This window comes from Lepisosteus oculatus, chromosome 11 (assembly GCF_040954835.1).
Source record: "Lepisosteus oculatus isolate fLepOcu1 chromosome 11, fLepOcu1.hap2, whole genome shotgun sequence".
Taxonomy (NCBI): Eukaryota; Metazoa; Chordata; class Actinopteri; order Semionotiformes; family Lepisosteidae; genus Lepisosteus; species Lepisosteus oculatus.
This window is the reverse complement of record NC_090706.1, coordinates 25,417,155-25,441,116: the sequence shown is the minus strand read 5'-3', so window position 1 is coordinate 25,441,116 and position 23,962 is coordinate 25,417,155. Positions and strand designations below refer to the sequence as shown.

Genomic DNA, 23,962 nt, shown 5'->3' with positions numbered 1-23,962 from the left:
ACAGGTATAATAAGGTAAGATTTAATTTGGCTGCAAAACAAGGTTGCACATTTAATAACGCTCTTAGGGCGCAGTGCCGAAAAGCACAAAAAGGTAAGGCTAGGTATAATTTAATGACAGTGTGAGAGATTGATGGGGACTGCTAAGCCTGAGTGTGATTTAATTATAGGTGCAGAGAAAGGTGGCAGTGGGAAGCTTAGGTTTCAGAGAAGCTGAGCAAAGTATCTGCTCGCGAAGGACGACAGAGATTATGAATTCCAATTAAAAGTCTTCAGCCGAAACTAGCTAGCGCCAAGTAAATATCTCAAAAGTATTGCCTTTTGTTTCAAGAAAAGAACCATGTCACATTTCTCTGCAACTGACAAATCATATCTGCCGAATGCAGGAGTTAAATGCAGATGAAAATAATACCTCTGAAAGCCTTTGACACTGATCATTCTAATATGTTCCATTATTAATAATGGGATATTAATAATATTGATCTTGGCACATCCTGTGGCTGTCATTAAAAACCAGACATCCCCAGTTGCTTGTGTGTGGACACCCTCACTCACAGAAGAAGCTGCAGACGTCCTATTTATAGGCGTGAACAGCAGCACTGCATGATTCTGGGGTCACTGTTACTTGACACCTTGTGTGAATGAAGTGTTGTTTGCTCTTACCTTCTAATGATCTGTAGCTGGTGTTTGTCCAGCTCTAAACTGACTTGTGGATGTAGCCAAACCTGCTGAAGATTTTCCAGCTGCTGTAACTGTACTGAGAATGGAGAAACATCTGTGGGCTTTAATAACAAACAATCTATATACGTATTTCAGGGTAATGTCTTTGGAAAAAGTAATTTGTCCTTGGGTTTCTTAACTCCTGTAGTAGACATTTTATGATGTTTTTTCCTTTCTACTCCATAATTAGTTTTTAATAAAAGTCGTGACATATACTAATATGCAGGTTTTTGGTTTATTGTACTGAATCACTCAATTGTGGGTATTTAAAGGCTTTGTCTAGGAAGTGCATTTATTCATCACCTCTTTCAATCCAATCCCCATTCCTTCACAAATATTTCCTTTCACAGTGTCGGAGTTAATACCATCCTCCAGTTTCATCAGACAGAAGAATTTTTTTACATCTTTGTGTCCAAAAAAAGGGAACTGTTTGAAAAGTGCTGTACCTGGAAGGTTCTGTGGCTGTTCTGCTTCCAGAAGGTTTGTTGTGAAGATCACTTGTTTTGACGGTCGGTGGCTGAGGGCTGTAAAAAAAAAAAAAGTTGCCAAGAAATTAGATCATTTATAGAAAATTTAAATCTCACAGAAATGAAAGTGAAGAGGGAGGGGGGGATTCATTATTTTGTTGAATCAGAAGTTTGTTTCTTTCATGAGGCAATTAAGGTTTTTGTGTTCTTTTCCTCTTGAAACACGGTGTCTACGAGGGAGAGTATGAGGGCCTGGACGAGGGTTTGTGTAGAATAGCTGGTAATCGAGGGCTGGATTTTGCCGATTTTGCACAAAAAGTAGGAAAATGCCAGGGAAGATAAGTGATTGGAGGAAGAGAGGTTCTTGGCAGTGAAGGAGGGTGATAAAGTGGTGGCAGTCAAGAAAAGTCATAAAGAGAGGTCCATAAAGGGGGAAGAATAGGAAGGTGAAAAAATGTTACATTTTGAAGATTGAGTTTAAGATGATGGGTTAATTCAGTAGGAAATGGCATTGAGACAGGCAGAGGCATTGGAGGAGGTATAAATGTTGATGGCTGGAAAGAAAAGAAAGTTTGAGTACTATATCCAACCATCCACTTTCTAACCACTTCATCCAGTTCAGGGTTGCGGGGCAGCCACAGCCTTTCCCAGGAAACAGCAAGCACAAGGCAAGATACTCCCTGGATGGGACATCAGTCCATTGGAGGACACACATTGACACACACTCAGACACACTCCCACCAGGGCCTGTTTTCCCAGAAGCCAGTTAACTTACCAATATATCTTTGGGTTATGTGAGGAAACCAGCACAACTGGAGAAAAGCCATGTGAACATGTGGTGAATGTACAAACTCCATGCAGATAGTACCCCAGGAATTGAGCCCAGGTCCCCCAGCACAGCAAGGCAGCAATGGTAACCACTGTGTCACCATGCTGCCCCATTATTCACATAAAAAATAATAACAAAAAGGAGCTGTGTTTAGAGCCCACAGGAAAGGGATTTCTCATATTAATAGGGCTACTCTTGAGCAGTTGGGCTATTGGAGTTGGTGCTAAGTAGCACAACACTTTAGTATTGTTCTGAGATAGTATCCACAGGGTCGTGGGAAAGGGGGTGAGGATAGAATATACAGTAGGAAACATCATGAATGGGACCCAGGACAGAAACCTGTGGGACACCAGTGGACAGATAATAAGAAACAGAGAGTGAGTCTCTCCAGGATGCTGTGATTCATTTCAGCCTAGTCTCATAGGTACAGTACATGAACAACACATTATGTGCCTCGTGGGTCTCAATGAATCCTATTAGTTTACCATCTATTTGTTGTCCTTGGGTAAGGTACTGAAATATGGCATCCTTACTTTTAACTTGACAGTGAGTCTGCTGCTTATTTCATGACAAAGGTTGAAAACTATGGGTTACCAAGGCTTTTCTGTCTATGCGTCTAAACCTGTGTCCATATGAACCTTGTCTTTCAGGTTACATTTATGTAGAGACCTTACATGATTAGCTTGATGTGTGTTATTAGATATGTAATCTTGTAATGAAATGACACTCAATAAATAAAATATACAGTAGTTGATTGGTAACGAGTGTGACCGCCATCAATTCTGAATCTCCTCAGGCTTACAACTTCACTGTAATGATTCAGAGATTAGGACTAGTGACCTTTCTGTATTGACATCATTACAGTTTGATGTAAATCAAGAGAATATTTATTCAGTGATCTGTAATGACATTTCTACTCTTTCACACATCGTGGTTCGCTTCCTAACAGCTGTTCTTCAGTCCCACACTTCCAGCATGCACTAGTGCTGTACACAGAACATGCCACTACTTTTGATCTCTTAGTTTATTTAGATTATTTTTTGTTGGCTGTGTCCAATGTTGGATAAGTGTGACTCATACATATGAAATGGCTCACATGTACAGTAATTTACATTCGATTTTTTCTCAAGACAGCTTTCTTCTTGTTATTTCCCATGATTCAGTCACAAAAAAAATGAAGTATCACTCTTATCACTTGGAATTACACTTGTTTTGATTAGAGTTGTGTGTTAAGTACAGTATCAAGTTGAAGTTGGCAAAAAAAATAAATGAAATGCAATTAACAGTGTGTAAGTCACGTACAGTACATACCTAACAGGGAGAACAAGCTTCAGTGAAGTCCGGGGGCCACCAAACTACTGACTTCAAGAGAAACTGGAAAATTCAGGCGTTAAAGGATGGTGGTTTTTCTTTGGCCTAAGTCAAGCCCGCAGTGGCACAGTGAAATGCAGAGGTTGATCTGCAAGTTTTTTCATGACCAATTCTCTCTTGGTTTGTCTCCTTCCCAGGGTGCTGTGGCCGAAATATGCCACGCTTTCGGGTGCCTTTCGCAAGAGGTGACAAGTAAAATTTCAGGTTTTTTTTGGGTGGAAGAGCCATGTGGCTTTCTATTTCTGCACAAAATGGTGGAGGTCACACAGCTCAGTCTTGGCTCCAGGGCCACTGCTGCTGTCTGGGGGTCTGCTTAGGCACTTTGGGCTCGTGACTGTGGCGCATCCTGGAGAGCTATAGGCATGGTGTGGGCAGATGCCTTCACATGGAAGTGTAACGTGAGTTTTCTGTGTGGGAAGCTGTGATTCATTTCAGCCTTGTCTCATTCATGTGGCAGACGAAGTTAAAGACGCAGTGTCTCTTTTCTGAGATTATTAGCCCAACCAAAAGCAGTGCAAAGGTATTAATAATTTGAGAGAGGGCTGGGGAATTTTAATTGATACTGTGATGTGAAGGCAGTGGAATTTCCTTATTAAAATTTCTAAGCCATTCTAACATTTTCATTAAAAGAAAAACTATATCCCCAGTGATCTGATTGTGATGTGTATGGATACCCTTTTGTTTCATTCATTTATCTCTGATTAATAATTGCAGTCTTTCAGAGCTGCCTGTTTCATTGCTAAACAAGTCAGGAACAGTTTATATGGCTCAGTGGTGTGGAATTTATGATCCTGGTGGATTGCACTGAGAAGATTTTTTTTATAAAACAACTGGGGAAAAATGCATGGTAAATTTATTGTCAAGCAATACTGTTATTTTACTGTGACCTTGTTCATTAATAGATAGAAAAATAAATCCAAAATGCTGTGCATAACAGTCAAAAGAGATTTAGATCTAGATCCTTTTTATAGAGCCTTAACATTTGACTGAGAAATCCAAAAGTATACTGAGCAACAAAAAATAAACTTGCCAGTCTGTGCATTGATATATATAGAAAATAAATGTTACAAGTTTTGGATATTGATTAAATGTTTTTAATTTTCAGTATGTGATCATTCTCAACTGACTGTGATACTTTAGATTGAGTTTGACAGTTGCATAAGATTTATATTACCTCATTATTAAGATAGTGATGAGGTGATTTAACCCATTACATGTTCTGCCTAGCAAAAGTCAAGAAAGAAAAACAATACGTCCCATTAATTAAGAGAGCAATGCCTTCATGCTATTGCTATGTTGTAGCAACAGAATGAATCAAGGCTTTATGTAGGTGAGACAGATGGATGTCAGCAGGTGTTGTACAGATGGGCTTGACCATATACTGTGATCATTGCTGTGTACAATAGACTGATCACTGGTGAGGTTCAAGTGTGATGACCTGGGCAGGAATGTCTAGTTGTTGCAGAACTTCACTTGTAGTGATTAAAGGCATGACATTGATCAAGCTCTGAGACACCACTTGCTTCCCTTCCTTGTGAACTGATAGTGTAACATGTGCAGAATGCTTGTGAATGCCCTGCTTGTTCCACTGAACATTTGTGGGATGTCCTAGCATGACATATGGGGCCAGTGAACCTGGACCTGCTTATCCAGGCTTTACAAGAGTAAAGGGACAGAAGCTCACAAGACAGCGTGCAAGCAGATGTACAGCTTGTGTTCCAGTGGTGCCTACACACGCTACTGGCTTGTGACTTTACAAGTAGATGCACTGTTGATGACAACTTTTGATCCGTGATTTGCAGAGTGAATTTTGTCATGTGTGTTCCAAAACATATATTTTTTTGCAGTTGTGAGAAGTTTAATTTGATGCTCTGTGTATTTTCAATTGCTCAAACATTGAAAAACAACTTTCGTGCATTTTTTGCTTTCTGCAAGGACTATTATAACAGGGCTTGACAAAGGGTATCAAGTTCTTAAATGTTTCTGCTAGAAAAAATCTTGAAGTTGACCATCAGTCACTTGTATTCACAGAGATGATTCATTAATTTGTTCTCGGATAACAGAGGAGAATGGGATGCTTTCTCAGTTCTTTGCATTGTTTGGTTTAATCAGAGGAAATGGGACACTGCTGCTTTAAGTCTTTAATACAATTCATTGAATTGAATTGGTAATCTGGGGGAATATTGTGATATTTTGCTTTGGATAATGCTCTAATTGCCAATAATGAATGCTTCTTAATCAGACATGAGTTTTAATTTTGTTGAAATGAACAGGGTGCATATGCAAAAAAAAGTTATGCCTTTGTGCAAAGACTTAGCCATTTATTTTTCTCAAGTTCATAACATGTACTTTACTGCTAAGGGCATTAAAAGAAAGGTAGGATTTAAAATTGCATTAGATTACATAGTATGTTGCGGAGCTTTGATTTTAATTTCGTTTTTCAACATTTTGGTGACATGGGAAAATGTGTTTTCTAATTTAAATTTTGGCATGACTTCTAATTTGTTAAATTGGACTCCTATGTACTGCCATGTACAAAAATAACTATTCTAAATGTCAATCCACTGGTGTCTGATGTGGCATAGAGATCTTTTTGTCACTATAGGCTCTATATTTTATAAGGTGGAATACCTACTGCTGATGACTAATGCTAAGGTCATTGTGAACGCTAGTGAATGACCTACATTGAAAGACAGGGGCCATTTTTGATAAGTACAGTGCTATTTTTACATCTGGCAGTGCACAACTGAGACTCTGCAAAAAAAAAAGCACTGAAGTTGGGACATGTCATTTGCCATCATATTAACAAAGCAGCTCATTTTCTTGGGTTTGATCTCCCGCAGCACATGGATGGTTTGTAAATACTCAAAAAACGAAACAATATCATAACAAGGCCAGTGTAGTCTTAAAGTGGTAGTGCTCTAATTTTTCAAACTTGAAATATGTGTATAAAAACAATTACATAGAGGTGAGAACTAAATATGTCGAAATACGAAATTTGTCACATCAGTGATGGGGAGGTAGCTGCCTCTTTAAAACAATTAATTTGGTAGCTGATGTTATACTGTACGTTGAAGACCACAGAGTAAAATGCACCATATGGTTAGAGCTGAGTGGAAAACTTAGTTTTACTTCTATTATTCAGTGTTAATGTGGTTTTCCTCTTCCTTTTAGGTTGAACCCAAAGAACAGATCAAGTGTCCCACTAAGGTATGACTGGTTTTGCTCACTGCTCATTAACGAACAGTACATCATCTGTCTCACACCTGAAGAAGACTCCACGGCCGAAACGTTGTGTTTTCTCTCTTTTTTTTTCAGCATGGAATAAACCTATTACTTGTTCCTTTGCAGCCTACGCATGCTGACGCAGCTACCCACCTGAACTAGTACATTATTTATGTTAATGTTCCGTTTCATTTGGGTTGTTCTTCTTGAAGGGTGCTTTAAAATAAATTGTTAGCCATCCTCAATGATTGATGTGCAAAATACCTCTTCATTCATGCGGCTGTTAAAAATGTACAAAAATGCCTTAATGTTATAATTTGGTCAGTTGCAGCGCATGCTGGGAAGTGAATTTAATTTATACTCTTGTTGGAGAAGTGTGCACATTCTCTTCTTGCTAATGATGGGTGCACAAAGCTTCTGAATGAACAGCTGCCAGTGTCAGCAAGGGTCCGGCAGACGAAGTAAGGTTCTGACTGATTTTCTAGGTTAAAAGAATTGCTTTCGCAAAACCTGAGGAGGATGTTTTAGCTACCTTGTGACAAGTCCTGAACAGTGGAGCTCCTCAGCTTGCTCAAGAGGATTGGAAGTTACACCTTCATTCTACATTCATGTCTCTTAGTTCAGCTCCCTTTATACTGCAGTTTACAGACATAGTGCTGTGCTGTCTCTCTTGAGTCCATCTGGGCTGGTCCAACTTCCTGGCCAAACCCAACGCTGGGCAACAAGGTATCGGGATATGACGTGTGAAGCAGTTTTGTTGTGCATGAGCTGCCAAGAGGTCTCGTGGGGTTTGCCTTGAATGAAATGGTTATTCCTACTCTAATGAAGTTTCTTACATCCTAGTTGTGCTTTTCAATTCTTTAGCATTGTGTCTCCCAGATACTGTAATACTGTAGCAACGAACTGAGCATAAAATAGGTTGCTGTTTCAACAGATCTAAATCCATAGAGACATTTCTTTTGAATTTATATTTCAATGTAGTGTCATACATCCACCTTAACCATACAGCCTCCTTAACCAATTGTCTTCAAAAACCTTCACACTAGACCTGTACATTTTGATTAAGTAAAGATGATAAAAAGTAGATGCCCGAAATGCAATTTCTTCTAGGTATTGCTATGGTTTTCATTTTTAACCCCTGTGTCATGCATTTCAGTGTAATCAGAAGACACTGTGTACAAAGACCCCTTTTAGTCTAATTTTGGATGGTATTTTTCAGGAGGGACAAAAATAAGATAACATCCATTTAATCTACTTTGATCCTCAAGCTTAAAATCTATATAACCTAAAGAGCATTTAAATTAGTCTGTCTGGTTTTTCTGCGCTTTGACCCATAAACATTTATTTAATTTCTTTTTACTGCTTGAATTGCTAAAATGCCGTGGGTTGTATATGACAATTAAAAGCAGTGAGAAGTATCCTTTGGACTTCCTTCTCTGGGTAGTGTTGGGGTTAATTAGAAAGGGCTAATAGCAAATACGATTCTAAGGGAAGAACAAAACTTCCTGAATATCAGTATGGGAAGTGTCCTTATCCGACATAATACAAACTTCTATAATTTGAGAGATAAGAGATCTGATTATAAAATTAGCATTGCATACTCAAACAAATGGGAAAAAATGTATTTTTTATTATACTGCTTTATAACAAAATAAATGCTGTTATAATGCTTTATAACAAAATTAACTATTTTTTTTTGTAGTTCAGTAGTATTTGTCAGGGAACCTCTAAGGTTTTGTAATGCAGGATAGAGGTTGGTATAACACTAAAAACCACTTTGGTGCTTTGAGGAAGATTGGAGGGAGCATAAAAGATGTGAATTTTGTACAGTAGGTGGCTGGAAAGGATTTCAAGGGCATTGTGTTTGATGGCAAAATACTACTCTGAAGCTTCTAACAGCAATTGGAAATAGATGCTAAAATTCAGTCATTGAGTATGTTTTAGCACAGCAGTAACAGATGCTGTTCGGGGACAATTCCCAGCTTCCTAGCTTTACGAAACCTCAGCTTTTGTTATCTTGACTGTAATGCTGCACACCACACAAGCGGTAACTATTATTACTTCTCAGCATCTTCACAAACTACCTTAGTAAAAGAGGTTTGCTCCTAAAAGTCTGAAAAAAGTTGCTGCTTGCTGTTGTTCAATTGCCGGAGTTGAAACATGCCAAGCTAAGAACGGACAAGCACCTGCATTACACTCTACGCAGGTGTACAGTGCCAAAGTGCTGTGAGGTGGTCGGTCACTCAGTGCTTTATCTGTCTCTCTCAGCCCGGTCTCTCCCAGCTCCACCTCGCCACGCTCCCCCTCCTGGCCGATGTTCTCTGCACCTTCCAGTCCGGTGCTGGCGTCTTCTACTTCCAGCGACTCCTCTCCGGTCAGGTGAGTCCCTCTGTCGTGGTACCTGGCTGCAGGGCTCTTCACAATAACTGCCATCACATGTGGTGGCCAGCTCTTCAGTCTCATCCAGGGAGACCCTGATTCAGAGTACTTAACACACATCGCGGATCAAAAACTTCTTTGTCTATTGCACCCGTCCCTCAATTTTTAAATCTTTAGATCTTTAGGAGATTAAAATTCCCTTTACTTTACATTTGTAAAGACTTGTCCTATGTTGCAGAGATGTTCAAAATCGCGCAGTTACTTGTTTTTACCCTAACAGAGCACTGCATCATCAAAGTAGGAATGCTATTGCTTGTTGGCGATTGTTAATTACCATTACCTATTAGTGTGGTTAAGATGATTAGACAAGATAAAACGTAAAGAACATACACTAGGTGCACTGAGGCACTGTAGTGGGAGGTGAGTTTATGAGGTTTGCATCTTCCATTCTGCGACAAAAGATGCACTTTTATTGTAGTAAAAATCTCTTAGTACAAAACTATACACAGAACAGTTTTGAAAAGTCACACTTTTTATAATAAAAATTCATAAATTGGGTTTTAGGGTGGAGTGTATTTATTTTCCATATTGAACATACAGTACCTGAGTGTTGCATTGTAATTTTTCGCATTTTGTTCCAAAAACTTGAATATTTACCTCAAGATAACATAATAGTAGAGCATCAAGAGAACCTAGCTTTATAGTTTATGTGAAGACAACGTTTGGCAATGTAAATGGCCACCTGCTTATTACAGAAGAGACTCTTTTCTGCCAGTGTCTGTTTTTGACATAAAATTTGAGTGGGAAATGATTGTAATCATATACTGTATTGAATGAAGAATTTTGTAATTGCACATTGGCACTTTTATTTTAAGTTATGTTCACTCTTTAGTGTTGGTAGTTTTTATTTTTACACTCCAGGGTATAATTTCTTAGTGATTCACCTTGTTGTTTATGTGGTTGATCATAGACACTTATGATGTTCTGTACTGTATTTAAACTCAGTGGTTACTTCAAATGTTTTCAGAACATTGAAATACACTCTGCCACTTCAAGTAAACCTGGCTGTGCAGATTGGGTATTTCAGATTAGCCTTTTCTCGCTTGTTCTCCCTTTAGACAAAGAAATGTATTTTTGGAGCTTAATAGTCCTGTCAATACATCCAAGCACAACAGAGCCAGAAGGCATTTCTGCAGTATACTGTTAAAATTGAATTTGTGTGTGTGGTTACCAGCTGTTTCATTTGGTACATTCCAGCTACTGGTGAATTATTTTCCAGGCATTTTTCATTCTATATAGAGATTACAAAAAATGTGAAATGTGTTAGATAGCTTCGTCTCTGTTTTGGTTTTGCAGCCCAACAGTTCGGAAGGCTCGGGCTCTGTATGCCTGTAAAGCAGAACATGACTCGGAGCTGTCTTTCACGGCGGGCACCATATTTGAAAATGGTGAGTTTCCTTGGCAGATGTGTCAAGGCCAAGAGCAGTGGTCAAACGGCTTCTTCTGCATGAACAAATATTCAGTGCCTAATTGACCTCCAGACTCTGTTGTGTAGTAGCACATTTCAAGCATATATTTCAGTTCCTGCATTTACATTTGCATTCACTTTCTCCATTAATATTTCAGCATTAGATTTTGAATTCTCTTTATAGGTCATCATTATTTTTTTGACAATATATTGTCATTTGGCATTGACCAAATGAGTCAACCCAGAGGACTTTTTAAAAAATGTACAGTGAGACATGAAACGGAGGATACAAATGAAAACTGTGTGGAAGTGTATTTAAAAGAAAAAATAGGAGGCACCTGATTACCCAGAGGGTTGTGGGAGTATGGAACTACTGTACCACAAATTGATTATCCCCTCTTCTTTGTTCAGATGCTTCCAGTCCTTAACAAAGTAAATGTTCATAAGAATTATATATTGGCACAGTATATAATTGTTAACAGCACTGGGTCAATTCCGGGGGTCCTGTCTGCGTGGAGTTTGCATGTTCTCCCTGTGTTTGTGTGAGATTCCTCTGGGTGCTCTAGTTTCCTCCCACAGTCCAAAAACATACTGGGAGATTGATTGGCTTCTGTGAAATTGGCCCCGGTATGGGTGTGTGCTTGTTTCTGTATGTGTGCCTGTCCAGGGTGTATCCCAGTTTGTGCCTGTTGCTTGCTGGGATAGGCTCTGGCTCCCCCATGATGTGTTGGATAAAGAGGCTAGAAAATTGATGGATATTCTTCTTCACTGGGCCAATTGCCATGATTCCCTATGTTACCTCTGCTCATTATTATGGGAAAGACATTATTAAAGTGGTACAGAAGCAGCATGCTGAAACTGAAGGAGCTCTGGATTGTGCCAGTGTAGTTGACCGCATGTACAGTATACAGTTATATTTGCTGAAAACAGGAGGCAGAATCCTAAACCCGGGTCCTAAATGGACTGCACACTGCGCTTGACATCCAAAGCAGTGGATTCAGTGTTAGCATGTCGCCACACTGGGACACCAAAGAGAAAAGGCGCATTTATCAAAGCAAACCTCTTCAAGAAACAGATGCCTCGTGTGAGAGAGCAACAAACGTTTTTCCAGACATTGGTTTCCTTTTTATCCTAATTGAGAACAGGCCTGACCACAAACCTGCTGTCCAGCATGCTGAAAAGTGTTTGATCTGAGTTCTGTGCTGGGCTGCATCTGAAAGCTTTCTCTGTTCTCGGGATGCTTTTTTCCCCACAGTTCATCCTTCACGTGAGCCGGGCTGGTTGGAAGGCACTCTTGAGGGGAAGACTGGATTAATACCGGAGAACTATGTGGAGTTTGTATAGCCTTAGCATTGAGCTGACACTGCTGCTGTCTCAACTGTGCTTACTGCAGTGTGGAGGAGGGAACACAACAGCAGAGGTCTGGCCTCTCCTGATGCTGCTGTAGGAGGTCTGGCCCATAGAAGAAGCACAATGGGACCAGTCTGCAGCTATATCTGCCTGTCTAGCCGAGGAAGGGAGGCTGTGTGTGAAAGAGCAAGCACACATCCAGTAATGTGCACTGCCTTTGAGGAGGTGATGCTGTAGAAGGCTCAGATTCTTCTTTAGTGGGTGGAGTGCCTGTATTTCCATTTTCTCCCGATCAGCTGAAGAGGAACTTCACAGGAGTTCTCCTTTGTCATATGTCAATGGCCTTATTTATCAGATGTGGGAGTATGGCTTCTTTCATATTTCACATGGTCAAGTCTAGGATTAGAGCAGCACAACAGAGTGACTTTTGTATCCTGAACTAAGATTTTAAAAAAAGATTTACCCTTTGATGTCCTGATTTTCAGGGTTGGCTGAAAAGCCGTCTGAAACTGGACGGGCAGACATAGACTCACACCTATGCAACTATTGGGTAGCCCCAATGTGTTCATGCAAGATGTTAAAAGCTGTGGACCTGACCTGAGCTGTTAACTGGAAGAGTATAATGTTGGATCTTGAAGTGGACTTTTGAAGGCTTTTCACATAACTGCTAGCTTGCAGTTCATTGGATCTTGAAGCCTTTTTCTGTTTTGCTTGCTTGGATTGGTTTGTTCTTGTGGCTCAGTACTGCATCACTGAAGAATCTACTAGAGCTGTCATCCCTGACAGAAGGAGAAACTCTTGACAAATCTTGGTCAAACTGTTGCATTTTGCTAGTTTTATGTTCTTATTTTCCTTTGAGGGAAATTTGGCAAGTCATGTAAGCCTTGGGTTTGTAAAAAAAAGGTGTAATAGTAAGAGTGTGGTCTTGAGATCATGTGGTGTCAGTCTCTTTTTATTTATCGTTTTTTTTATTAATATTCTGCAGGGTGGGATCCTGACAATGCTTTATTTTCTTTTATTTTGGTTTGTTTATGAAATTAACATTGTAAATAAGCAATATTTGGTAAGGAATACTTTTTTAAAGCAAAAAATATATATTTCAGATTTGTAGTATACTAATTTAATGTTTTAGCTTATCAGTGGCTCCTTTTTAATCTTCAGAAACTTTAATGTTGATCTTGCCTTAACATTGTTTCTCAATGAGATGGAGAAACTCAGATTTATAGCTTTCACCAGCATTAAAGGCCAGTAGAAAAAGGACATTAAAGAAAATTTCAAGGACCCAGATATTTGTTTAGTAATGTTGGTCTAGGTTAAAAGATCTTGTCAGAGCCTGTCAAACCAAATGTGAAAGGCAGCCAAACCAGATGTTTTTTTAAAGAAAGCATGTTTCAGCTAATTCTGTTTCTTGTACACGTGACACCATGGGAAAAGAATAACACATCATCAATTCATGTGAAGATCCTTAAATTTGGTTGGCAGTGTTTTTGACAGAAACCATGTGTGTTGTCATTTTACACTCCTGGTTTGTGGTCTGTGTTTACATCTCTCCTGAAATTCCCTACACACTGTATGGAAAATACACTAACTTATTATCAGAGTGAATATATGATATCTCCATTTTAAAGAACCTATAAACGTTTGTGTAAAGTATAGAGTTTTTTGATGTATTGAAATGTGTACAGTATACAGTATATATTACAGAGGCCATCATATCTCCAGCTCACTCTCACTCAGAATACTTCAGTCATGTTAGTGCCTATGATGTCATACAGGTGGAGTTCCAACATTTTAACAAGGAAAATTAAAGTACTTATTAGATTTCTGAACTGCAGCATTCCTTTCTTGTTACAAGGTGGTGAACTTCTTTTCTTTCGTTAAAGTACATAATTACAGGAATACACTTATCAGGAGGTGGGCAGGTTAAGGGTATTCTCCCACGACTGGAGGATGTTTACCATCTGAAATCAAACTGTTTTGTGATGTGGCAACAATACAACCTTGCCGAAATCTGACTGGTTCTTTGAAAACACAAACCCCCTGAAGTCATTATCATCTCATACAGTTTCTCCACCTTTTTGTTTTCTTTTAATGTTTCTCTTAACAGAGTGACTTGTATTGCAAAACCTGCATATGCAGCATTAATGCAAAGGAGTAATGCTAATTTCGGTAACATTCGATGATGCACAATTACACTGCCACTGGGGGGGGAATTCAGGTTCAGTGAAGGGTGGAAGCCTTAAGTACTCCCAGATGAAGGACATGTATATAGGATGACAAATCTTACTGTACCTTTGCCAAGAGATCCAGTGGCAGTAGCCATACTTTTTATACTTGAAGCAGAACTAAATCTAATTGTATGACCTACATGGCTACCAGAGTAATGGCTGTTGGTTTGGCACTAATTTTCTTAAGAGTGCCAATAAGAAAATAGTAGTAGGTACTTGTCTGGAGGGATTACTTCACCCTTTAATAGGCTTCTTCCCTTCCAACCATTCACTGAGTGACAGTTATGTAGAAAGCTGTTCTGGAAATGGTCGAGTTGCATGACATTGCTTTCCCTGAGCCGTCTGTTTTTCGCTGGAATGTGACCTTGAACCATGAGTACATGCTTTTACTTTCAGACTGAAAACCTGCACAAGATTGTGGATTATGGTTGATACTTTGTAGTTCTTAAGACATTATTACGGAAGCATCTACAGGCATTAGACTGTGTTCAGATTTTTTTTTATTTCCAATGGTGGCATTCCGAGCAAAAGGCTTACTGTTGCAAATCAACCTGCAACGGCAGTCTCCGTTTGTATGGATTTATCTCTTATGTGTCTTAAGTGTATCATGCTTTGTATGTCTTCCTGTTTGTTTTTTTACTCTGACAGTGTTTAAAGATTTATGAATAATTCCATGTGTCTCATACTACAAATGCAAATGAAATACTACCCTAAAGGGGGAAACTGAAAACATTTAATTTGCACTGCCCCTATTGAAACATAAAGAAATGTACTTGAACAATATTCAGTGAATAAGACTTGGCATGTTCATTAACCAGTAGGGAAAATTCCTGTTCACCCGTTTATAGTCAATGTAAAAGGCGATGTTCTTATTTAGGGTTTTGTTATTGAATGCACCACAGAACAATAGATGATCTCACTGGTCATGTTGATTGCTGTTCATGACTAACATTTAACTACAGAACCATAAGGTAGTTTATGCGACAGATTTGACGAACCTCGATATTCTATTCCAGCAGTTATTAAATTATTAATTGCTAATGAAATAATTTAAGAAAATGGATTTGCTGACATCTGGCAACTCTTCTCATACTTTCTGGTATGTTGACTACAGTGGTCTGTTGGAAATGCACAGTACCTACTGTACGTCTATACAGTATTTGTGTTTAAAGAGATGTATTCCCATTTAAAAATAAGGTTTGGGTTATTACCTTAATCTGGTACACTTTCAGTCAAAAGTGTTTTTTGCTTCTTGTTTTGTCCTCACTGAATTGTTCAGAACAAGGGTTCTAGCTGCACATGCTAGCTGCAAACCGTAAATCAAATTAACTTGTAAATGAGAGAATCTAATTTGCTCCTATGGTAAATCATTCCTCCTTCTAATTGTTTTTAAAGGGATTTTCGAAAGGCATTGATTTTTGTTAAAGTCTTTTGTAAATATTACACATTTCACCATTTAATGGGTATATATATTTTTGGTTGCCATTTATTGCATAGCAGAATAAAACATTTTTACCTGATTTACCCCACTGTTTTGGTATCTTTAATCCACCCATGCCAGATGTGGTCCAGTTCCTTTGATCATTCAGTTCAAATCACCACTGTCTGAAGTTCATTATTTCAATAAAGGTCAAAATAAGATTTGCTGAAGAGACAAATGTTTGTAAATGGAAACAGTTGAACGTTTTCATTAACTGTTTGAGAAAGGATGTTTTTATTTTATTGTAAAGGAGACATTCCTAAATGTGGGGTTACTCTAAAAAAAGAAGGAAAGCACATTTAAGATAATCGCAAATTCCATTCTGTTGATTTTACTTTCTGATCTCAATTTGTGAATGTCAATATCTATTTAATCTCTGAAAAAAATAAAGCAAAAGGATTGAACACCTTTTTAAATCATATGCCATTGGTGGTGTAAGAATTTTAAGAACCTTTGCAGTCAAAATTGTAAGTCATTTGTGTCATGTTTAAGGAATCTTGGTGTTCCCAGGTGTCTTGTGTGTTTTAGATGGAAATGCATTAGCGTTGCACAGCGCTCTCCTCTACCACACAAACCCCTCTAGTTTCAAAAAGTATGTTCCTAATCTACAGTAGGTTTTTAGGATTTAGTGAAGGAATGAGGACATTTAAAACGGTCTTCAGTAAACAGTTGAAGGGCACAATTTTGAACAGGTTTTAGAGTAAGTGTAATAAACAATAGCCCCATAACTGAAAAGTGCATTTTATTATTTGATTATTCAGCGTTACTTGAATAATTGTAAGTGGTTCACAGTTATTGTGAGTATAAAGATTACCACAAACAAACAAGACTTTACAGCCCAACATTTAATCAAATAGGTGAAAAGATAAACATTTACTACAGAAGAAGTATAATACAGAAGTCAGAAGTCATAGAAAACTTTTTAAAACAGACATTGTCATTTTTTTACATTGGATTACATGTACATAATTGAAATACAAACAGAACAGACTTTAATGAAAGCCATATACCATACCAGTGAAATATGATCTGCCCTTAATCATTTTTAAAGATAGTAGTTGCATGTATATTATACAAAATAGACTTTTTCAACCAGTATTACGGTAGTGCAAATTTTCAGGCTCTAGTTTGTTGATTACTTTCACACACAGTTTTTACCTTTTCTAAGTGATTGGTTAACTTCACAGTAATATACAAGAGACCAAAGCCTTAAACAATTACACTTTTAAGTACTTTCATATTTACCTTGAGTGCTACTGTATATTCTAAAATTCCCCAAATAATGTTTTGACTTTGGTCACTAAAGTTGTTGAAATATACAAAATATATTTTCCATTTAATTTTATTTTAAAACATGGCATGTTTTTTTTAGAAATTTTCCCCATCAAGATACAGAATTTACATTTATTTACAAGTAAAACAAAACTGAAAAGTCTTACTAATTATCATTCTAATATATAGTAATCATTTTCATATGGATTTGTCCAAAATCACATTTTCCTTTTGCCACACAAATCGAAACAAAACATTAGCATGTAACGAAGAATAAAAACCAAGGATTAAACTGTTATTTTTGATAACATGGAACATAGTACATTAAAGAACCAAAATGTTTTTTTTTTACTTTTCACCACAACAATGCAGAAGCTAAAATAAGCAATCATTAAAATGTATTCTATTTAAAAGATGCAATAGGTGACTTTTTGTTGTTTTTAGACTTTTTTATATAGAAATAACTCTTCAGAAAAATAAGGATTCTGCTTGCATTATTTACAGCATTAGTATTATTGCCAAATTAGAACCAAATAAAAAATAGACTACACCTTCAGACTGTATGTGAAAGTAACCTGAATGCATTGAAAAAAAATTGCATTGGAGAATGGGCAAAAATAATGAAAGCACACAAGAAAACATCTGACCGACCTGACATTTTCGAACAAGACAGGAAACGTACAACCATTCATTCGTATATAAATGTTTATATGTATAACCAAATATATAACAAACCCATTTTTCCATTTCAAAGATCAGCTGCAGTTAGAGAAGGTCTAAGCTAAAAAAATGAGACCATCAACACAGCTTTTGACATTTCTGAAGAATGCAACAATACTACAGTGCACACAAATGTGCGTCTTGCTTAAAACCTCACCCTCTTTGCGTTTCTTAAACGTTGTTGACACCTATTCCCTCTGTACAGCAAGTATACAAATGCAATGTACACACTGTGAGATACACAATACACTTTTCGTAACATTCAAGGTAAAAATTACAGAGAACTAATTTTCATATCACCGTTCATGTCCACTTTAAATTTCAGATGTTTTAATTAAAAATATCAATTTATTCATCCTTGATGTGGCTGAAGCAAAATTATACAAACCTATTAGACTACACCAAGTTTAAAAGTGGATCGATTAGCTAAAAGAAATGGCTTTTCTAAGTGTCATCTAAAATGTGAAGATATTGTTTTTACAAAACAACTCTTGGACAACTAGACCATGTGTGGTAGAGTATATTGCGGTAAGTAGTTCAAAACATTGAAGATAATTTTTTAGCAAAATCATACATAAAAAAGTAATATTTTTAATATAATATACTTTACCTGCACGGCTAAATCTGTTTCTTATCTTACAGTAATCTCTAATTTTCTATAGTGTGAAAACTACCGGCAAATATTGGTTAAAATACCCAGTCTTTCTTATCAATGTTTGTTGCTCCATTGCAAATTACATTCTGATCATTTTGCTATATGATCTTATACTGTGCATTTCAATATCTATTTATTCTTTTGAATAAATAAAGTTAAATTGTAAAAATGTTCTTCATTCATTCAACAAACTGTTAAAAGCTGTATTGGATTCTCTTGATACAGACCAAAAATGTGACAAGTATGTTAAAATGTATATTTTTACAAGAAAGCCAAGGATTTTTTTTTATCCGTTGCAAACATATTAAGCGGCCAAAAGTAAGATCTAATACTTCACGTCAAAATATATATATTGAAATACAGGCATAAAAAACACGGTTTAATTTCCATGTATACTTTGTTTTTGCTGGTACAAAAGTCCAATTTTAGTATATCAATAAAAACTATTTCTTTCATGATGTATCCTTTTCAAATTGACAGGTGCACGTAGTTACCTCTGGGGCTGTGACAGAGAACAAAATAAAATACAAACACTTTTTAGGACAATCACAGTAAAAAAAAAAAGTTTGGCACACAAAGAATAAAAAGGGGACATCTCACTATAAAGGGCCAAACTAACACAAATTCCACTTTGAAGTTCCAGAACGGCAGAGTACAGAAGATGAGATTATTATCCACTTGTTGTTATTTTTTACTTTCTACCTAGATATGAATTTTTTTTAGAGCTTTTAAGTAAGGAATCAATTCCACAATTAAACTTTGTTATTGCAGAAAAAGAAATCCTATACTGTACAAAAACAAAATCCAAATGTGCTAAAAAATGAATTTACAGTAGGAGCTGTGAAAAGCAGTGAGCATGACACAAAGGGCCAGTTTATATTCCATCGCCTGAATGCTGTTGGACAGGAAACCCAGCCAGAGCAAGTTGCTCTGCTATTGCCAAATTCGCTCATCACTGTCCCTGACCATCACGCAGTTCTCCAGAGATGTCAGAGCAGGAACGCGGAGGATCACGCGCATCGATAGTTTTTTACTTATGCTTGTTTGCTTTTATGTAAGAAGTGATTGATCGAAGCAGATGCATAATTAAACCCAGTGCTAATTAAACTAGAATCTTGGTTTTCAAAGTTGTAAATACCAAATGCTTTGCATTCTTGGGGTTTAGGATATTCTTTACTAAATGTGGGGCAGGTGATACTATCAGTAAGTTGATCATTTGTGTATATATTCTACTGTAGATATGCACTACAATGTAGCTACAAATGTTGTTACATTAGCTGCAGATAAATAAAATTGCTGCTATAGGATACAATAGTTTACTACATACTGTGCATACAGACAGTGCAGTCTATATATTATGGAAGTATATTGCCACATGTTTATCACCAAGTAAAATAAGATATGTACCGTACATAAAAAAAGTTTACATCTAAGTGCTTCTGTACTGTAGTTCTGTAATACATTGACATTTTAAACAGCTGTACTTCACATAGTTATCAGATCACTAGATGGGACAGACGTGAATATATACTGTATATATATACAGAATTCTGTTAAATCATTTATTTATATTGTGTTTGTAATTACACATTTCTTTGGAATGAAAAGCACTATATAAACGCAATTAGCAGTAATTATATCAGTCAACTCAACACAGGCACTGTCAGACCATTAGAAGCTAGAAATGCCATCTTTCTAAATTGCATAATGCAGCATAAATGCATACGAGAACATCTGATGATAGCACGTTTATAATAATAATAAGAATTATAATAATAAACTTGATTTTATATAGCTCCTTTAAAAGTAGGATCTCAAAGTGCTTTACAGTTGGTGTAAATATATATTTTTTAATATATATTTATATATAAATATATAGCTATACAACAAAGATATTGGCAACAACATTAAAGACCCCTCCAGCAGCAATCATCCTATGATGATTCTGCACTAATTTTGGTGGGTGGACCATAATATCTCTCCAATGCTATCCAGAACTGTGGAAACCTCCACTATCACCCAGTAACAAGATTACTGACTAGACCAAAGTTCAGCTGATCTGGTTCCAGGAACACAGCTAGTGACAATCATTTTCAAGCTTAGTAAATGCTGGCAAAAACTACTGTAGGTTGAGTTGTGAACACTCTGCTCTCCAGTGATGGTTAAGCAATAGAACATAAACCGGCCCTTAAAACCTCCATTAACTGACATGGTGCACTGATCTTCACTGAGAAGAACAAAACACCACATACAATATGAATCCTGTATTAGGCAACTAAATATAGTTGTTTTGTGATTCATAGTTCGTTTTGTGTTACTAAAATAACTTAATTACTTGGGGGCAACTGCTCCAGTTTTCTTTACTTAGCAATCGAGACTTCTATTAAAACAAGGAGACCTACTTCTATGCTAACTTGCACTCTAAAATGTAAAGTCATTTTCTACATTGATCATAGCTGACAAGGGAGAACTCAAACAAAGGGATTTTTCTCATATCTGATATTATATTAATAAACTTTTGGTCTGTTAACATTGCAATGTGAATTTCTTCACAAAATTTATTTTGTACAGATTTCAGAACTACTATCAGTAAAGTTTTGTTTTAGAGCCTCTTTTGCACATTGGCAGATGCAGAAAATGGACAGGTAAGGTAATGAGTTAAGATGGCAAGGGTTTATAACTGATCACATATACATCTGATTTCTTTTTGTTACAGCAAACAATTGTTTCCTGAAAGTGTGTTATATTAAATGATTGTTTTATTTAAAAAGCAGATCTTAACAGATACTGTAAGTGCTGAAATTGCATTTAAAAAATAAAAGCTCTAACTTAAGTACAACAATGTTTTGAAATCAACACGGAACTACTACTATGGGAATTTTCACGCCACGTTCTTAAGGAACACTTAATTTTAGTTCACACTTCAGAGGATTTTTGAGCTGCCCACTTCAGAAAAAACACGAACATGGCTATTTTAAAAAAAAGGAAATTGCCAGTGCAAGTAATATAAAAATACATACAATTAAGATTAAGTTTAATCATTGCGTATGCAAAATACTTGCCTTGGACTTTTACAAAAATGGCTAAAATCAGACAGCAAAGCTAAAAAAGGCACATCTTTTCCCTTTTTACTGATATACATTTGTAAACCTTTAGCTGTTTGCATGCATAAAATCAATTTCTAACTGTATAAAATATTCTTTAAAAAAAGTACAAGATTTTTTCTTTCCTGGCCAATTTAACGTTGTGTAATTAAGCAGTTTATAAGCAAAAAAAAACCCAAATGATTAAATTCTAAAGTTGTTTTGCTTTTCCTCCTTGTCAATCTCCCTGCATTTATCAGACTCACTTGGCCCTCTGAAAAAAAAACTTTCATACTTTGCATACTGTTTCAACAATCTTTTTAAATGGGATAATACCTCTTTCTCAAATACCTGACAATTTGAGGGAAAGCAATATCAGCTTGAATAATTTAAGGCATCTTCTTTCATGCGATAAGGCAGTCACTTTTGATGAAAGAGCAGTGGCTTCACACTCCCAGCTCTGAATTTTGGTAATTGATTGCTGATGATCTCAGACAGCATCTCTGGAAACTCCACACACAAAGATTTGTTCAGAAAGGTGTAGAAGCAGAAGTTCAAGAGTCCACCCACCAACTGCAGAACAAAAAATAAAATGTTTATTCTTCTGCACTTTGAAACAAAAAAGGACCGTTGGTATCGGTAGTCATTAAACAGTCTGCCAAACAAATAACTAATAGCTGGCGGAAAGTTACAAAGTGAAGATCTGGCCTTCAGTCTGTGTCTTTGTCAAGGGCTTATCAATCCAAGCTTTTTTTTTATTTTCAACTCACCTCATGCATGGAGTCAAGGAGTTTCGTCAGTTGATAAAACCTCTGCCAGTTTTGGCTGGAGTTCTCCTCACGCTTGACAATGGCTTTTCCCAGTTCCTTGATGTAGGACATCCGGATCTCATCAAAGATGCTCTGACTCCTCAACCCAGTTTTAGGAACTAGAAAGGTAGATATCACAAATTAAAAGCTAACTAGCAAAGCAGAACAGAGCATGTAGCATATTTAAGAGTTACAGATTCTGACTTTATATATGTAATATACTGAATGTACTGTTATTCCGTGCACATATTTAATCATATAACACTAACAAAACATACATTAGGCTGAACCCAGAGATTTCAAGTGACCATAAGCATTGGGACACATTCACTTCAAGTGAAAAAAAAATAGTACTTGGTAACATATTCCTTTGATGCAATAATCATTCCTTGATGTAATCATTCGAGATGCTTTGCTGCAGCCACATTTTTATAACTTCTGTAAACGTTTTCTCTCAAACATGAAAATGTATGCCTTAAAGAAGTAAGAAGCAGCAGAATCATCCTCATAATTAAATGAACCTTTAATGCAACAGAAGAGAAAGCATTCTGGCCCACTAAATTTCATCATTTAAAGTCGAACAAGACAACAAAGACAGATTCACTAAATATTTGAAGTGAGAACTGTTCTGCTCTGTGATAATGACATGAACACTAAGGAAGCCTAGTAATTTTGCAGAGGCAATTAACGAATGTCAGAATGAACAACATTCACTGAAAGTAAATTGAAAAGCGGAGATGAGAAAGTATTAAAAAAAAACATCATGCTGTACATCGTATGTCAACTGCACCTTGAAAATACGAATATGAATTAAAGGTTCAATGCGTAAGAGGTTGAGTCTACAATGACATAAACTGACGATTATGGAGGGCAGAATACTTTCTAAATTAAAAAAAAAAATCAAAATGCAGTACTCTACAATACTCACAGACACTTCAACACAGGGATCCCTACTATTTAATGCATGTTAGCTTATGTCTAATGCTATATTGACATTGTCTAAACTGAAAGTTATAACTGACGTTTTTTGGGGCAAACTTAAGAAACCCGTCATATCATGAAATATAACAACCCCTCAAATCTCCTACCTGTGCTGAGTAGCAGTAGAACTTTCATGCAGAGATATTCATCATAGGAAACCTGAAGCCTCACGAACTCATTTGAAATCTTCAGCATCTGTTCGCACTGTTCAGACATGTATGGTAACTTCATTCTCTCTCTGCAAAAATAACAAATAAAAATGGGAAAATATCCTCACAATATAAGTTTTTTTCCTTTTCTGCTACAAAATCAGACGCATACAGTATTACATCAGTGCGATTCATTAAATTAACTGATTTCCAACTGCAGCACAAAAGAAGAACCAGCTTTCCTTGTTATGTTTGAGTGATTTGCATAAAAAGACAAAAAAGTTTGAAAGCACTTACTCATTAATCACCAGGTCTGGTGCAAAACATAGCATGCTGCCATTGGACTGCTGGTAGGACCTCCATCCCAGCCCAAATGACATGAGGAACATCCAGGAACACTGCAGCAGAGTCATCTGGTCATCAAGATGCAGGTTTCTAAATCCTAGCCAAGAAGAGACAGGGAGAGTCTTGGTTTAGTAACCTTTTCCCAGTGTAATATTACACAATCCCCTCTTCCCAAAAAATATAAATTTTTCAAAATAATAATCTTACTCTATTGCATCTCAACTACTTCTTGAGAATAACTGTCTCCTGAAAACAAGGAATAATAAAAAATATGAAGAGCTAATGGGGAGGAATGGAAAAATGGAGCACTAATTTGAATTGAAGTATTTGGATAACATTTTTGCTCAGCCAGACCAGGCACACCTGAGCACATAAACGTAAGCAAACCTAAACAAACCACTGAGGTCAGACCGAATAGGCTTGCTGAAAGTG

General features: G+C 36.9%; 2 protein-coding genes across 9 annotated transcripts in view; one reads left to right on the top strand and one right to left on the bottom strand.

Annotated features, from left to right (window-relative positions):
• LOC102697225 (rho GTPase-activating protein 26) overlaps positions 1–15,560 on the top strand; it is an 82,903-nt gene extending 67,343 nt beyond the window's left edge. The window contains exons 21-26 of one of the 4 annotated variants that reach the window (XR_011191157.1): positions 1,070–1,199; positions 3,524–3,571; positions 6,561–6,596; positions 8,880–8,990; positions 10,347–10,438; positions 11,714–11,805. Coding sequence is in view for 2 of the 4 variants with exons in the window: in XM_015349451.2 (XP_015204937.1) it covers positions 3,524–3,571; positions 6,561–6,596; positions 8,880–8,990; positions 10,347–10,438; positions 11,714–11,802 (376 nt within the window). In the remaining 2 variants the exon portion in view is untranslated. Of the gene's footprint in view, positions 1–1,069; positions 1,200–3,523; positions 3,572–6,560; positions 6,597–8,879; positions 8,991–10,346; positions 10,439–11,713 lie in introns of all 4 variants that reach the window. The other 3 variants (XR_011191158.1, XM_015349451.2, XM_015349453.2) reach the window with 3 other exon arrangements.
• Positions 15,561–16,241: 681 nt separating this feature from the next.
• nr3c1 (nuclear receptor subfamily 3, group C, member 1 (glucocorticoid receptor)) overlaps positions 16,242–23,962 on the bottom strand; it is a 71,691-nt gene continuing 63,970 nt past the window's right edge. For all 5 annotated transcript variants that reach the window (XM_015349456.2, XM_015349458.2, XM_015349455.2 and 2 more), the window contains 4 exons: positions 23,483–23,627; positions 23,144–23,274; positions 22,017–22,174; positions 16,242–21,819 (listed from right to left, as the gene is read on the bottom strand). In XM_015349456.2, the coding sequence (XP_015204942.1) occupies positions 21,667–21,819; positions 22,017–22,174; positions 23,144–23,274; positions 23,483–23,627 (587 nt within the window). In that variant the 3' untranslated portion in view covers positions 16,242–21,666. The remainder of the gene's footprint in view (positions 21,820–22,016; positions 22,175–23,143; positions 23,275–23,482; positions 23,628–23,962) is intronic.